Below are 16614 nucleotides of genomic sequence, written 5' to 3' on the forward strand. Positions count from 1 at the left end.
TTACTTGATGGGCACCTGGATCGTCCTCCAGTGTCTGTAGCCCGGGCTCTGGCTCTCCACACTACTGCCAGGTGCCCACAGTCCAATGTGCTTGACTGCCCCCAATCAGGACTCGGCCTCTCCTGCCACTCAAAGCGTCATAACCATTGACAGCCCGGCTCCCCACAGAGTATCAGACGGTGCAAGCGCGTGTCGCACGAATGTGAACGCACAGTGCTCCCCGGCCTGAGTACCTCTAAATCCCCTTCCAATAGTGTCACTCAGTGGTCCGATATATACCGTTCCATCGCCGCTGCGCCCCTCTTATCCATGTAGCAACTGGTGGATGAGGCCGCCCGGTCCGAGCGGCCTTTCCTGCACTCCGCTGCAGCTTCCGAGCCTTTCAAGATGGCGGCCTCGTCCCTGAGTCACTCCGCTCTGCGACGCCGCTCTTTCGCCTTCACAGCTTCTCCTACGTCTAGAGAGGGGATGCACCGGCTGGTATTCAATGCAGGGTGAGGTTTGTGCCCGTCCGCACTGCAAGATCTTCAAGGATTACACCCCAGTAGGACGGTGAAGCAAATCCTACTTGGCCATCTTGTTGGCGTTAGCAATGCAATAGGTCTCGCATTTGCAAGCGTTTAAGATATTGCCATTGAAAATGACTCTTTTATTTATGTTTTAAAAATCAACATATAAATGAAAGGCATTATCATTTACAATGCCAATAGTTCAAAGTCTCGTAAATGCGAGACCTATTGCATTGCAAATGCTTGTTTAGGATAATGTTTTTCTGATCAGGTCGAGGTAGTATTTCTAGCAGGCACTTCCACAAAACAGATGTAAAAATACATGCACTTAGAGTACGCACTTTACCTGGGAAAGTGATCCAAGATACTGTACATTTTCTTCTTTTGAATACCAGGCTGCAATCAAAGCCTATTGTAGATTGATTAAGGCAATGCTATTAAAGAGTCTATTTTATTAATGTAAAAGATGCTAAACAGAGATTATATTAACCTTCTTTGGTCAACATATATTTGTACACATTTTTTAGAACCTTTTGGGATTAATGAATTGTGTATTGTGTTGTGGTTTATGATTTACATCTCTGAGGATGGCCATACACAATTAAGAAAACTAAGAAGCAGCTCTTTTCTGAATGGTGCCGATTTACTGGGACAGCCAGAGTATTGTTCAGGATTGTACTGTAATCCTGTTCGGAGGGTATCTAAAAAGGTGTCCAAATGCAGGTATTTTGTCAATGGGGTCCTATCGTGAGCATTTTGAAACCTAGTCTTCACCGATTAAAACATCATAAATTGAATGTGTTTGAGGCTTGTGGTCCTGAAATGTCATGATCTTTTAAAAGTGCGACTCTAAAGAAAACAACCATACTTTAGAACCGATGTATCAATTAACTAGTCTTTTACCTTTCATTCCTTACAAGTCACTTATGCACGTTTAGCTTAATGTGCGTGGAGCTGTCAAATATATTTATGGAGGCTCTTCTGTAACTATTCGTGTCCCTCTTTCACGTCTTAGATCAACAGAATTGATTGTCATGCTGAATGTAGAAACACCCCCGTCATGGTTACCAAGCTAGTACTTCTATAATTGTACCTCTGTCGATGTACAAGCACCACAACATTGAGGGCCCTTTGATACAAACAGTTTGACGAACCCGTTTTCAGGTATCGGCTAGCGTAGGCTGCGCACATGCGCATTCTCGTAGGCGAGATTTAATGACTTCGAGTAAGTTTCACTAGCGAGGTTAAGCCCCGCCCCTCTTTTCCATTGACTGGCGTCACCGTTCATGCTAAACGGTGGTCAGCCATTGGAAAAGAGGTCCCAGTGACGTACTCTTTTCTCTTTTAGCCCCTTCCCTTCCAGACTGGCTTCCTTGACTTACTGCTGTGGTAAAAGGTTACTTATCTTCTTTATGGGGCTAAACAGATGGCCCCATAAAGAAGATAATAAACCTTTTACTCCAGCAGTAAGTCGGGCTCTAAAACAGAAAACCGCACGTCGTGGCGAGCTACTTTGGCTATAATCGGGGCACCCGCGCTTTACTTTTAATGTTTCAAGTAAAGTGCGGGTGCCACGGCTGCCTGGCGAACGCTTGTTTTTTAAGGGGGTTGGAATCTTAGTTGTGTGTCCCATCGGTGACTGCAGTGTCCTCGCTGCTCAGCGTGTGCTTAGTGTGTTATGCCATTCATAAATGTTCATGCGTGCCATTCCTTGTGCACAGCCCTCCCCCGCAGGCTCTTTAATCCGAGTGAGAGCCAACCCTCTGCTGGCTGCACATTTCACGAGACTTGCTGGACGCCGTGACTCCCATGTGAGAGCAGCTCCTAGTAAACACTCCCTGCAGCTCATGCATGGCTTTCCGGTTGTAAGCTGCAGCGAAGGGGGCTGGCATCTCTGTGCTTCCCGCCTTGCAGGTTTCGTTGAATGATCATCGACGGCCATGCCCGTCCTCTGCAAGGCTTTCCTCTGATTGTAGCCTAAGAGCGAGTGGCACCGTTTGTCGCTCATACAAAGGAGGAGCGCGTTTGGGATTCTGGATTCACGAAGGCAAAACCTGGAATATTTGCAGGATGTGGATACAGGTTCGAACCATTAACTGCAAAGAGACGCATACTATAGACGACTTGTCCCGTCTCACCAAGATCGAGAGTCTGAGGCTCAAGATCCAGGAGACCTTCAACGTAAACCCAGACCGGCAGAGGCTCTTATACCAGGGAAAGCAGGTAAACAATGCCCGCCCACGCAAAAAGATCTTTTTCATGCAGGATCTCGGAAGCACCTTCTTTTTAACTTTACTGTCCCCGGCATCGTGAGGGTGGTCGTCCACATAAATGCCCACCGCAGACATGTACGTTTGTGTGTATGGTGTTAGGGTACAATTACATGCAGCCCTCGTGTACTGCGGTTGTAAATCTGACATGCTGACATTGCGTGCGTCAACGCTCTTGGCAGCTGGAGGGAAGATTGTTAATGAGGGCACCCCGGCCAGAGGGGTAGCATCGATGCCACTGCAGCAAAGGTCACCCACTGTGGCCTCTCCCACTTGCATGCGCCTCCTCGCCGATCTCGCTAGCCACATCTGCCCTTCCTGCCGGCTTCTCGCTCTCTCTGCCCTTGTTTCCCCCGCCTCTCTTGCTCCCCTTCTGAGCCCCCTGTATGTGTAGTGTTCTCCCCTCTGCCCTTGCTTCCTTCACCCCTCTCTATCTCGTTCCACTTCTGATCCCATGTGCACATCTCCCTCCTGCTGCCCTGGTTTCCATCTCACCCTCTATTCCGCTCCACTTCTGACCCTGTGTGTGTGTTCGTCTCCCTCCCCTAGGTTATGTCTCGACCTCGCTATCTTGCTCCACGCCTGGCCCCCATGCATGTCACTCTCTGCTCGTGTCCGTCTCCCCCTCGCTTTCTTCCCCCACTTCTGAACACCTTTGTATCTCTCTCTGCCCTGTCTCTCTCTCCCCTTATGACCTCCATGCTTGTCTCCCCCTCTGCCCTTGTTCCCCTCCCACTCCCTATCTCGCTCCACTTCCCTGTGTCTCTCTCTGCCCTTGTTTCCACCTACCCTGTCTCTCTCTCCCCTTCTGACCTCCATGCGTTTCTCTCTCTGTCCTTGTTTCCTTCTCTCTCTCGCTTATTCCCCTTCTAATCCTTGTGTGTGTCTCTGGTCGTGTATCCATCTCCCCCATTCTGACCTCCAGGGGTGTCTCTCTCCCTCTGTCCTTGTTTCCTTCTCCCCCTCTCTATCTCGTTCCACTTCTGACCCCTTGTGTATATTTCCCTCCCGCTGCCCTTGTTTCCATCTCACCCTCTATTCCACTCCACTTCTATGTGTGTGTGACTCTCTCCTCTAGGTTACGTCTCCCCTCCCTCAACACCTGACCCCCGTGTGTCACTCTCCCCCCCCGCCTTGTTCTTTAAGAAACGGACAAAACACTGCTCACCTACACAACAGTCTCTGCTGTTCTGTTAGTCACATGCCTCCCAAAACCCCCCAATTCCATCCATCCTCATTCACCCAAACCTAATTACTTTGCCCTCATTCTGCCGTCGACCATTGAATAATTTCCTCATGCAACAACACACATATACGGTGAGTCGGTGCGGGTGGCGCTGCCCCCGAGAGGATGGACAATCAAGTGCAGCCACCGCCAGCCATCACTACACTAGTTTTGCAAACACAACCAAATCAAAAACATACTCTGAGCCCAAGCGTGCATCTGTTTGGCAGGTAAGGCCGCAGTGCGTGTTTTGGAAACTCAATCTGTTATTTGATTAAAGCTTGGCTGCATTCATCTTTGCAAGGGCAGCTCCACGACGGACACCGGAGACTGTAAGATGCTACCAGCTGAAACCGTAAAGCAGGGGCGCACTGCTTAGTGTCATGCTACACTACATTTGGCATGAAAGGCTGAAGAGAGGGCAGGGAGTGGCCACCATGGTTAAGAACCAAAATGCACCCAAACACAGAGTAGAAGAGAAAGAACGGCGAGTGTCAGTCAAGTGAAGGATGAGGGCAGGCGGACCACTAACCACACACAAGCAAGAACAACAACGAGCTGACAGTGTCAACAATTGCTTTAGAGGTCTAACTTACAACCCCCACGTATCCGCTTTCAAAGGACTCGTGCAAGAGCTCAGGTCACCATTTAGAATTCCATTCCCGTAGTTAACATGGATAGGGCAGCAGAAAATTAGAATACTTGCAGTGACCTGTATTATCTGGTGTTTAATATGGACATCTCAAAAGGAACTGCAGCCTGCCCCGTGCAGCGGAACAACGTGCAGACATGTGCTGCCTCCGCTAAATAAATATGTAATTACTCCAGTATTGGAGCTTTCATAGATTCACATACCTGAATCATTTCCCCGTCGTCGAAACTGGAGTCTCCGGTATATAAAAAAGCAATGGTTAGCAGTATAGCTAACTGAAAAAAGGCCGTAGGCCCATTCCCTTTTGCAACCCATAACCATTGTTCTGTAAAAAAGGACCAAACTTTTCCCTTAGCTAATCAGAGCCACTCACCCTCAAGAACCCTCCTGAGAGAAACTTCTGCCCCTCAGATTGTCTAACGGCATGTTGTGCTAGGAAGTCTCCTTTGAGCTCTGCTCAAACTCTGGATTTCCAACTTTGTAGAAGCTTAATTTTCATTCTATTTCTTGTGGATTTGAGAATTTTATAATCATCTCATCTACATCCTTGTGAATGTCTGGAAAGGAGAAAAAGGGTCTTTTTAGAGCCTGTGCCACTTGCTCTAAAAAGAGACTATACACTGATGACCCATATGAAGACTGCATTTACTTTCTTTATCTGGATCACCAAGCAAAGGATTGCAAGGTATGTCGCACTTTCTCTAGTAAGACCCTTAGAGTTCGTGAGGGATGCCTTTTGATTTGGCTTCAGAAGATCAAGGCCAGAAAGGAGGTTGTTTCTAGTGATAGTGACCAGGAATCCTCCTCTTCGTCAATGAGATCTCAGAAAAGATCAAGATCTCTTCAGGCTCATTCCTCAAGGGACCGTCCTGAGAAGGCCCTAAAAAAGACCACTCAAGGGTCTTCAGGGCGTAGTCCTTCCAAATCTCAACCAAAACCAAAGGAGAGCAAAGGACACACTTTGAGAGAAAAAAATCCAAAAGAGCCTCTTCTGAGCCTTCAAAGACGCCACCTTTGGCTCCAGCATCATTCAAGAAGCCATCCTCTAGTATTCCTGAGGAGAAAGTGAAAAAATCAACATCGTCGACGATGTTGATTTTTTCACTTTCTGACAAAGAAGTCATCATCTACGGCGACGACCACGGAGGTACAGAAGCTACCTTTGATTGCATTAGAGTCGGCGTCGACGGGATCGTCGACGACTGCAGCGTTGAAGCCAGTAACATCGACAACGACATCGTCGACGACGGTGGTGATGACGACGGTAATGTTGACGACGGGATCGTCAACGACGATTACTATGTCGATGGCGGGGAGTGGTTCTTCAGCACTGTCAACAACAACGACAACAGCTTCGTCGTCGGTAGTATCGACGACTATCTCGTCGACAGGCTCCTGGACGAGACAAACTCCAGAAAAGCAGAAGAAGAAAATCACGCCAGCAGTGACTTCCCTGAGCAAGATTAATCCTCTGGTCCCGTCGCACCTTTTTAGAGGAGGAAGAGTCGGATGAGGATGATGGATCCTTCGGGTATGCCACAAGCCCATCTGAACTCCACGTAATATGTCAAGAAGATGACGATGAAGAGGGGTATGAAGAATACCACGTCCTCTCACACCATCGCTACCAACAAGAGCCTCAGGAAGAGATGGTTGCGATGCCATCTTCAAAGATGATGGATTTGCAATTCATGTTGGCGGATTATAAGAAGAGGTTTCCTCCATCAGAGCTCCCTCAGGACGTTCCAAAGCCTACTAGACACTGCTCCGCAGACATCTCAAGTCCAACAGCAGCAAGATCCTGTGACAACAGATGATGATGACCACGAAGAAGGGGAGCTAACGGAGCCACACAGAGAATGGAATGACTATCTAATTCCCTCTCCACCATCACCCACCCAAGTAAGTACCAGAGGATTCTCCACCAGTGGATATTGGTGGATTCCACAACTTAATGGAGAGAGCTGCAAAGAGATGTCAGCTACCAATGAAAACAACTCAAGCAGAGTGTTTTCTTTATGACTTTAAAGAGCCCTATCAAAAGTCAATCAGGTCCATACCAATCATTGACCACGTATGGAAGGAAGGGTTACAAGTAATGACGACTCCAGCGACGGTTACACCGGTACTAGCGAGGCTGGACAAGAAATATAAGGCGCCTCCGGACGCTCCGGCGTATATACTGGGCCATCCTAACCCGGACTCTATCATTTCGCAGGCAGCGCAACAAAAGTCAAAAAATCCATCAGCACCTATTTCTGCACCTCCGGATAGAGAGTGACTGCGTTTAGACAACGCAGGTAAGCGATTCTCCGCGATGTCAGCTCTTCTGGTCAGAGCAGCTAATGCCCTTGCCATCCTGGGCAGATATGATAGACAGCAGTGGTGCGATATAGCTCCATATGTCGACCTCCTTCTGGAAGACAGCAAGCAGGAGGCGAAGAAAGTTCTGCAGAAAGAGGAGAGAACTTCAGCTGAAGTTATTGATTGTGCTATGGACGTAGCTACTACAGCCTTTCGTTCCCTAGGAGGAGCAGCAGTTTTAAGGTGCCAGGGTTGGCTGAGGGCCACCGCCTTTAGACCGGAGGTCCAAAATAAGATTTTGGACCTACCTTTTGATGGGGAAGATCTGTTTGGACGTCTAGTGGATGAGACCCTTCAAAGTATTAAGAAGGACACTGATACAGCAAAAGCCTTGGGTACGTTACAGTACAGAAAGATGCCCTTTCGAGGCGCCCGTGGAAGAGGACAACCTTCGTATGGAGGTGGCTACCAGCAAGGAAGATACACATCCTATTCTTCCTCTTCGCAGCCCTACCGGCAGCAATATGGCCAGAAGCATTCTGGGGGCTACTCTAAGTCCACGCCCAGAGGTCGAGGAGGTCGTTCTGGGAAGGATACCCATAAAAGACAATGACAACCTACAAGTTCCGGGTGCTTATCCTCCTACCCTGCCAAATATTCCCCTGGGTGGAAGAGTAACTTATTATTTACAGCAGTGGAAGAAAATAACATCGGACAAATGGGTCCTCCACATAATAAAATTCGGACTTAAATTCCTCCACTTCCCTCCTCCCTCGCCACCTACATATCAAGAAGTAAAACACCTGTCTCAGATGCGTCGGGAGATTCGGGCAGTGCTCCGAAAGGGAGCAATAGAACCGGTGCCGAACTCCCAAAAAGGACGAGGATTTTATTCCCGATTCTTCTTGATCAGAAAGGATGCTCTCAGGTGGCGTCCAATCTTGGACCTACGGTCCCTAAATGCCTATCTCAAGAAACAGTCATTCAGAATGGTGACCCTCCAAGATATTCTGTTGCTCTTAAACCCAGGAGATCAGATGACCTCCCTAGATTTACAGGATGCATATTTTCATATCCCCATCCATCCGTCCCACAGAAAGTTCCTTCGTTTTAAAGTGTCCAAAGACCATTACCAATTCAAAGTGCTGCCATTCGGCCTCAAATTGCACCGAGTATATTTACAAAATGTCTGGCGCCAGTGGCAGCCTATCTAAGAAGACAAAAACATCAAATATTCCCATACCTGGACGACTGGTTGGTTAAGGCACCATCGCAGGAGGCAGCTCACGCTTCGACCTTGGCTTGCATGGAGTTGTTTGCGAATCTGGGCCTGACCTTAAATGTGGAAAAATTATCTCTGCAGCCTTACAGAACTATCTAATTTCTAGGTGCGATCCTAGATACATCTCAAAACAAGGCATTCCCATCCATAGAGAGGCAATTGGGACTAGTACCTGTAGCCAAAGAATTCAGCAGAAGAAAGTCTCTTTCAGTCCGAAAATACAAATCGCTTCTGGGGACAATGTCTTCATGCATTCCACTCATTCCCCTATGTCGTTTGAGAATGCGGCCGTTACAAGAAGAGTTAGACCTTCAGTGGTGCCAAGCAAAGGGATCCTTCGAGGACAAAATCAAAGTCACGCAACCAATGTTGCAGGCGGTAAAGTGGTGGACTCGCAGGAACAATATCTCGGTGGGTCTGTCCTTCCTGACCGAACCAGCTCCGTTAGTAGTTACCACGGACGCTTCTCTCGAAGGATTGGGAGCAGTCCTACAGGAGTTACAAGTCAGCGGCTGATGGAACAAACAAAAACAACACCTTCACATAAACCTATTGGAATTAAGGACAATAGGATTGGCATTGTTGGCCTTCCTGCCAAGAATAAAAGGGAGATCAGTTCTAGTGCGAACAGACAACACAACGGCAATGCACTACATAAACAAACAGGGGGGCACAAGATCTCTCTCTCTGTCAAAGGAAGCTCAAAAAATTTGGAAATGGCGATAGATCACGGAGTGACTCTGATGGCCATACATCTTCCAGGAGATCAAAACACGACAGCGGACACCCTCAGCAGGCAAAAAAACACCTGTCACGAGTGGGAGCTGGATCAGGACACGCTGAGGAAAGAATTGTGAAACAATTCATGAAGGGGTTGTTTCGAGTTTATCCACCCATTAGGCCTCCACCGCCTCTATGGCAACTGAACATTGTCTTATCACAACTGATGAAACCACCATTTAAGCCAATTCACTAAACTGATGTAAAATTCCTGTCCTTGAAGGTGGCTCTAATAGCTCCAACATCAGCCAGAAGGGTGGGAGAAATACAAGCCCTTACGACGCAAGAACCTTTTCTGCAATTCAGGGAAGACAGATTGGTGCTCAGAACGAATCCCAAGTTTATTCCAAAAGAACCAACGGATTTCCACTTAAATGAGCCATTAGTGCTGAAAAGATTCTTTCCTCAACCATCTACGGCGACGGAGAGGACTCTTCACACTCTAGATGTCCAGCGTTGCCTGAAATTTTATTTGCAAAGGACAATACCTTTCAGAAAATCTACACAATTGTTTGTGGCTTTTAGTGCCCCCAGGAAAGGTTTCCCTGTGGGCACTGGATCTCAAATGCCTTTCAATTCTGTCATCAGGCGGCGGGGAAGCCATTACCAGCACGTGTTCGTGCTCATTCCACAAGAGCGGTATCAACCTCTACTGCTCTATTTCTCTATTTTCAGGCGTCTCTATTCAGGACATCTGCAGAGCAGCTACCTGGAGGAGTACGCATATCTTCACCAGGCATTACTGCCTGGATGCACATGCAAGAAGCGATGTAGCAGTGGGACAAGCGGTCCTGAGGAACCTTTTCCAATAACGGCGAGCCTCCTTTCTCATCCCTCCTTCCTTTGGTTGGTAAGAAAAGCACATTTTATTGTTGTATGATATTGGATATGTCAATTATGGGCGATATGTCTGTGTATTTTGATACAGTTACTACTGTGTGAAAGAATCCTGTGTTGCCTATTGGTGAAAAGCAGGTAACAAAAACAAAATGTGCTATAATTTACTGCTCGCTATTCTGAATCAGGTATGTGAATCTATGAAAGCTCCAATACTGGAGTAAGAAAACAATTTACTTACCTGTAAGTTTAGTTCTCCAGTATTGGAAGCTTTCATAGATTCACATACGCCCACCCTCCTCCCCTGAGAGGCTCACCTCAGATTTGGCACGAAAGGTAATATAGCACAAGTGCCCAAAAATCTGAGGGGCAGAAGGTTCTCTCAGGAGGGTTCTAGTGGGTGAGTGGCTCTGATTGGCTAAGGGAAAAGTTTGGTCCTTTTTTACATAACAAAGGTTATGGGTTGCAAAAGGGAATGGGCCTAAGGCCTTTTTTCAGTTAGCCTTACTGCTAACCATTGCTTTTTTATATACCAGAGACTCCCGTCTCGATGACGGGGAAATGATTCAGGTATGTGAATCTATGAAAGCTTCCAATACTGGAGAACTACAGTTACAGGTAAGTACCTTGTTTTATTTCCTACGCTGCTTAATAACACGTTATGTTGACATAGTTTGGCTTCCTTTCCTTGTTAGTTGGATATATGCATCAATTTAAAACGGCCAATAGTCATATATTTGGAAATGAACAGGTCCCACATTGAAAGATGCGTTTGAAGTGCGTGGCGTGAGTTAGATGAAGTTTAGGGGAATAAGAGCAGTTGAGCATTAAAACACGTTAACATGTGCCAAGCAAAGGAGATTAGCGTGTTGGGCTGCACTGGAAGGTTAGCTGTGTGTGTGTCTGCATGTGTGTGTGTCTGGCTCTGTGTGTCTGTGGCGGGGGTGTCTGTGTGTGTGTGTGTGTGTGTGGCTCTCTCTGGGTGTGTGGCTCTGTGTGTGTGGCTCTGTGTGTGTGTGTGGCTCTCGGTGTGTGTGTGTGTGGCTCTCGGTGTGTGTGTGTGTGTGGCTCTCGGTGTGTGTGTGTGTGGCTCTCGGTGTGTGTGTGTGGCTCTCGGTGTGTGTGTGTGGCTCTCGGTGTGTGTGTGTGGCTCTCGGTGAGTGTGTGGCTCACGGTGTGTATGTGTGGCTCTCGGTGTGTATGTGTGGCTCTCGGTGTGTATGTGTGGCTCTCGGTGTGTATGTGTGGCTCTCGGTGTGTATGTGTGGCTCTCGGTGTGTATGTGTGGCTCTCGGTGTGTATGTGTGGCTCTCGGTGTGTATGTGTGTGACTTTGTGTGTGTGTGTGTGTGTGGCTCTGTGTGTTTGTGTGTGGCTCTGTGTGTGGCTGTTAGAGTGGGCAATTATTTTCTTTTTCTTAGCCGTAGTATGCAAATGTGAATCAGGTGCAAAATCTGTTTTTGCATGATCCGCTTTCTGCCTGCAGCGGACTAGAAAATGAATCAATTGTATGCTGCATTTTTGCAGTGATCTATTGACTGCCACAAAATTACTGCCCGGCATGCCAACTTCCAGCTACAATTCACAATGGGACAAAGGGACAAAATCATAAACCAATTGCGTTTACGAGGCATGAGGGCACAAGGTCATGAGGGGTCAGGGCTTTGGGCTGAGATCTGACCCCCAACATCCCTCCCCCCAAAACAAAAGCTTCTGAAGCTTCCACTAATGCCATGGGGAGTAGGTAAAAAAAATACTCCTGAAACGCAGCAGCGCCCATCCTCCAGATTTGAGCTGGAAACCCACATCCCACAACCCACACCTGCAGTGTGTATGAGAGACAACAGTGTGTATGAGAGACAGTAGTGTGGCACAGCATTGTGTGTAAGAAAGACAGCAGTGTGTGTGTGAGAAGCAGCAGTGTGTGTGAGACAGCAGTGTGTGTGCGAGAGACAGCAGTGTGTGTTCTAGGGAGAGCATGGTGTGAGATAGACAGCAGTGTGTGTGTGACAGCAGTGTGTGTGTGTGACAACAGTGTGTGTAAGAGGGACAGCAGTGTGGGATACCTTGTATTTATGTTTTGGTTTTTGAAATCTAAATAAAACGCATTGTTATTTGCAATGTCAATAGCTCAAACTTGTGTAAATACGAGACCTATTGCATTGCAAATGCAATACGTCTTGCATTTGCGAGAGATTAAGCTATTGGCACTGTAAATGACTGCCATTTATTTATCTGTTTTCAAAACTAGCACATAAATAATAAGTTTGTCATTTACAATGCCAATAGCTCTAACTTTTGCGAAGGCGAGACCTATTGCATTGTAAATGCTTGTTTTCTGATGTTCTAAGACACTGCATTATAATTGTCTGACTGCTTTACCATACGGATTTACTGGGAACCCTCTTTCATGCTTTCATCTAATGTTTAGACCTTTGCGTCTAATGGATTCCTGGCCTCCCTCCACATAATTATTATATTACTTATTTGTCTGACCTTTTTTTGCTCTTGCTCTCCGATTGTTCCATACCTTCACCTAAGTCACCGTACCTGCACTTTACCCTTTGCTCCCACCAGTCCAAGGCAGTTATGACTTTTCGTAGTCACGCTTACTGCTTCACATGTTAAAATTGTGTAGACCAACAGTATATACTATGGACTTGCCAGCATCAATATTCTGGTAGTAAATGTAGTATGTACATATACCTACATTGATTAGCAATTGAACAAGTAGTATCTTCTTGTCCCCATCCCCTTAGTAACTGAAAGTGAAAGTGCCTTGAGCTTTATCAGAAAGGCAGCATTCCCATGTGCCTCTCTGCGTGTATTGTCATTGGTGCTCTAAAACATGCCTCCAGAATCTTTTCTGCTTTCCCTTTCTCTGATTGCCTTTCGAATATGTACCTTAAGTCTTTGATGATTAGTAGACGATTATTCAATTTCTGTTCTTTTTGCTTGCAGTTCGAGAGATGATCGTGCACCCTTATGAAACACAGTCGGACAGTTTCTACTTTGTAGACAACAAGCTGGTGATGCACAACAAGGCAGATTATTCCTACAGCGGTGGACCGTGAGGGGTGCACAAGGATGGAAGAAAAGAAGGCACTGGCATCTCCTTCCTTGTAGAGATTCTGTTATGGACTCTGTCTCCTTTATCCAGCTGACTTCATTCCTGGGAACACAGAGTCACGGACCTGGGACTAATTTTCAGTAGGGATTTCATGGTAGTGCAGGGCTCCTTCCAGTTCCCTTATCCTGAGCCTCGTAGCACAAGAATTGTGCAGAAACTGCAATCGAGCACTTCTCCACTCCCTGGAAGCCATTTGGAGCAACGCAGCAACAATATGGCATCAAATATATGTTGGATTGAGGACGAAAGTTACAAATCGGTAGTCTCGTATCGAGTATATGTGACCTTTCACAGCGGTGGCATAAGAGGAACGAGAGAACTTTGGGACAATGGGCACATTCATCTCAAGAGACAAGAGCTTGTTAGTCTTTTTGTGCCATTTAGTAACCCAAAACATGCATTCCTCAGGCTTGGCATCCTTTTTAGACAAATTGGTGTCCAGAATGTATCGTCATATGTATTTCATTGTTTGAAGCAAAGTAAAGTGCAAAGTTTTACTGAATTACTGTCTTGCCCTAGCTGTTCCCAATTCATACTCGAGTGTGTGAAGCGTGTTTTTGCAAGCAAACGTCTATTCCTTGACTTGTGTCCTCTGTTTTTTGCCCCAAGGAAGAATCTGTGTTTCATATCATTTACTATATCTTCTCCCAGACTTTAGCTCTAACCTTACCATTATTTTTAACCATGTATAGTAGCATACACTAAAGCTGTGTATTAAAGGGATCAACTTCCGGTAACCAAGGTATGTTCATTTTGCATGGGTATGCTAAGCAATGGTGAGTTGCTAACTGATATTGTCGTAAAGCAATTTGAGGTGTAAGTTGCTACATCACACGCTTGGGAGCCTAAAGATCAGTTGCCCTTCCCTATTCTGCAATTCTCATCCCAGAACCATACTTTATGTACTGACCTTCAGCAGGTTGTAAAGAACCTCTATCAACAAATTGAGCACTCGAGCAGTAACTTCCCTTGTTCACATATGCTTTTCAATTCCTGCTACTGAAATCGAGAACGTGTCTCCACAAACTATTTAACGTCACAGCAATATCTCATTAGTGCCAATCTAAGAGTACCTGTCCATGGAAATTTCAACATTAAATCCAGCACTCCAGTTAAAGAAAAGGCTCCTAAACCCATTTTTCTTTTTTTATACAGTAACCAACAAGAAGGCAGTAGTCCATTTATTATCTTCAAATATTAGCTGTGACGTTTTTAACAATTTCACAACACTAACTTTGTAGGGAAAAGAATCTTTGCTATGCTTTCAACTGATTCCTACCATTTTCATGCCAGTTCCAATAATTAGGACACGCATACCTCGAAGAACACCTTTTGGCATTTTCAATTCAGTTCCTCTGCTTGTACTTGTGTGAGTGAGCTGGCGAAAGTGGATGAAGTAGCTGGAAAAAACATTGGACAGGAGCATAGGAGATGGGTATTTTTTTAAACTCAATTTGATAATGAGATTTAAGCGCACCTGCACTATCTTCAGCCTTACTGTTTTATTTCAGTTGTGAGTATATATGCAGTATTTGCAAAGCTCTAAAAACTTGCGGGTCTCTTGAAAATATGCCTAATAAAAGCACATCACATGACTCCATGTCGGGTGGTTTAATTAGAAGATTCAGATGTTGAGTCTTTATACAAAGAAGTATTGAGAATGATTTACAATTGGACCATCCTTGGATATTTTTAGTCCTTCACACCTTTCAGGGTGCGTTTTATGCTATAGGATGCGTTTTCTTTCTTTCTGCATGGCCTCTCTAGTAGCTACGTTTAACAAGACGTCAACAAAGATGGCAGGGTCTGGCAAAATCATGCATACACTGACTGGGCCCTCATTGTAGTAGAAATTGCATTTTGATATAGTAGACCATAAAAGACTCCCTTGCAAGGTGACACCAAGTTCTAACGATGATTTGCTGAAGCAGAGCAGCTCGTTCGAGATTTTGTAGCCTTTTATTGCCAGAATATATGGACTCAGTTCCTCTACATTATAGGGAATAACACTGCCTGCTTGCAAGACACAAACTTCTCTTTTACAGCAGAGTTGCCTATTTTGTTTACTTTTAAAGATGCCAGGTGTTTGGTAGCCAATCTCCGCTATCCCTGTTGTTAAAACCCAATATTCAGAGCCCAAGTATATTTTCCAAACGTTTTATTGCACTGACGAAGGTGGAAATGCTTGAACGCGTTTGTCAACTCGCTGCAGAAGCGTGTAATACATTTTTAATATTGCCTTAACCCTCTTGGATGGCTTTTGTGTGCACTCGATTGAAGTGGTTCGTCAAACAGAGGACCAGTGTTTGGAATTTAATTGCGCGTCTCACCGCGCACCGAGGAAGCACCCGTAACAGGAGAAACGGCTGGTGAATAACGGGTTGGGAAGATATATATATATATATATATTACACATATATTCCCTTATACAAATGAACAAAACAATCACACAAGGACTGCGCATCTAACAGAAAAAGGAACAAAAAGGTCCACACGTACCCAACTAGGGACACCAGAGAAAAAAACAAAACCCCACACAAAATCTACAAATGTACACGGAGGCTTCTTGTGTCATTTGGTTTGCTGGACCCTTGAAGCAAAACTTACAAACGGGTCCATTCCTCCTTAAATGCCATGCAGAGCCTTTCCAATGTCACACTCACATTTAGCCACTCGTCTGACATTGCCAACTCTACCATCTTGAGTCGCCACACTGTTCCTGTTGACCTTGACTGCTCTCCTCAGCAAATCTTGGACCACCTTTGGCCAAAGCCCAAGGCATACAGATCCAATCTCCTACCACCAATCCAGGTTTGTTGACTTTCCATTTGGCATCATATGCCCACTTGACCTTCTCCTGTTTCTCTTCCACTCTACCTCCTCCTTCACCCTAACATCTTCCTTTCCCATCTGCTTTCTCCTAAACAACCATGGACACAACTTAGAGATTGGGTCTCTCCCTTTAAGCAGTTTAAACGGACTAACTTCTGTGGTGGTACGCGGAGTGATACGGTATGACCACAACTTTCCCCTCAGTTTGTCTTCCCATTCCCTTCCAAACCCACGTGCCCACAAAATGCTCTCCTTCAACTAATGGTTAAACCTTTCCACTTGAACATTACCCTGAGGTTTGTATTAAGCGGTGGTGACATGGCAAATGTTACAATAACTAAGAAAACTTTCCATCTCATGTGACCTCAACTGCACACCATCATCAGTGATAAAGACTTCAGGACAGCCCTCCCAAGCAAATAGCTCTTTGAAAACTCAATCACCGCTGCAGTGGTAACTTGGTAAACAAATTTCACTTTGGGCCATTTTGAGTGATAGTCCACTAAAACCATGCCTAACCTACACTCGTACGGGAAAGAGTTGAAAGGTACTGAAATGTCAAAGCCTACCTTCTGCCACAGAAAAGTAGGCCACTCCACAGGACACAATGGAGTCAGTCTCACTGTGAGAATCTCTTCACTATCAGCATCTACTTCACACTCCCAGTCAACTCTATCCTCTACACCAGAGGTCTTCAAACTTTTGGATTCCGAGACCCCCCCTGTCAACATTTTGAGGCGTAAGGACCCCCTCCTGACAAAAATTTCTAAACCTGTACGCAGGGCTACTAGAAT

At 45.9% G+C, this 16614-nt stretch overlaps 1 protein-coding gene across 1 annotated transcript in view; it reads left to right on the top strand.

The window, feature by feature from the left end:
- Positions 1-14588, top strand: part of UNC119 (unc-119 lipid binding chaperone) — a 403376-nt gene extending 388788 nt beyond the window's left edge. Inside the window, exon 5 of the mRNA XM_078680113.1 lies at positions 12820-14588. Coding sequence (XP_078536239.1) covers positions 12820-12932 — 113 coding nt within the window. The 3' untranslated portion in view covers positions 12933-14588. The remainder of the gene's footprint in view (positions 1-12819) is intronic.
- The last annotated feature ends 2026 nt before the right edge of the window (positions 14589-16614 follow it).

This window comes from Lissotriton helveticus, chromosome 3_1, assembly GCF_964261635.1.
Source record: "Lissotriton helveticus chromosome 3_1, aLisHel1.1, whole genome shotgun sequence".
Classification (NCBI taxonomy): domain Eukaryota; kingdom Metazoa; phylum Chordata; class Amphibia; order Caudata; family Salamandridae; genus Lissotriton; species Lissotriton helveticus.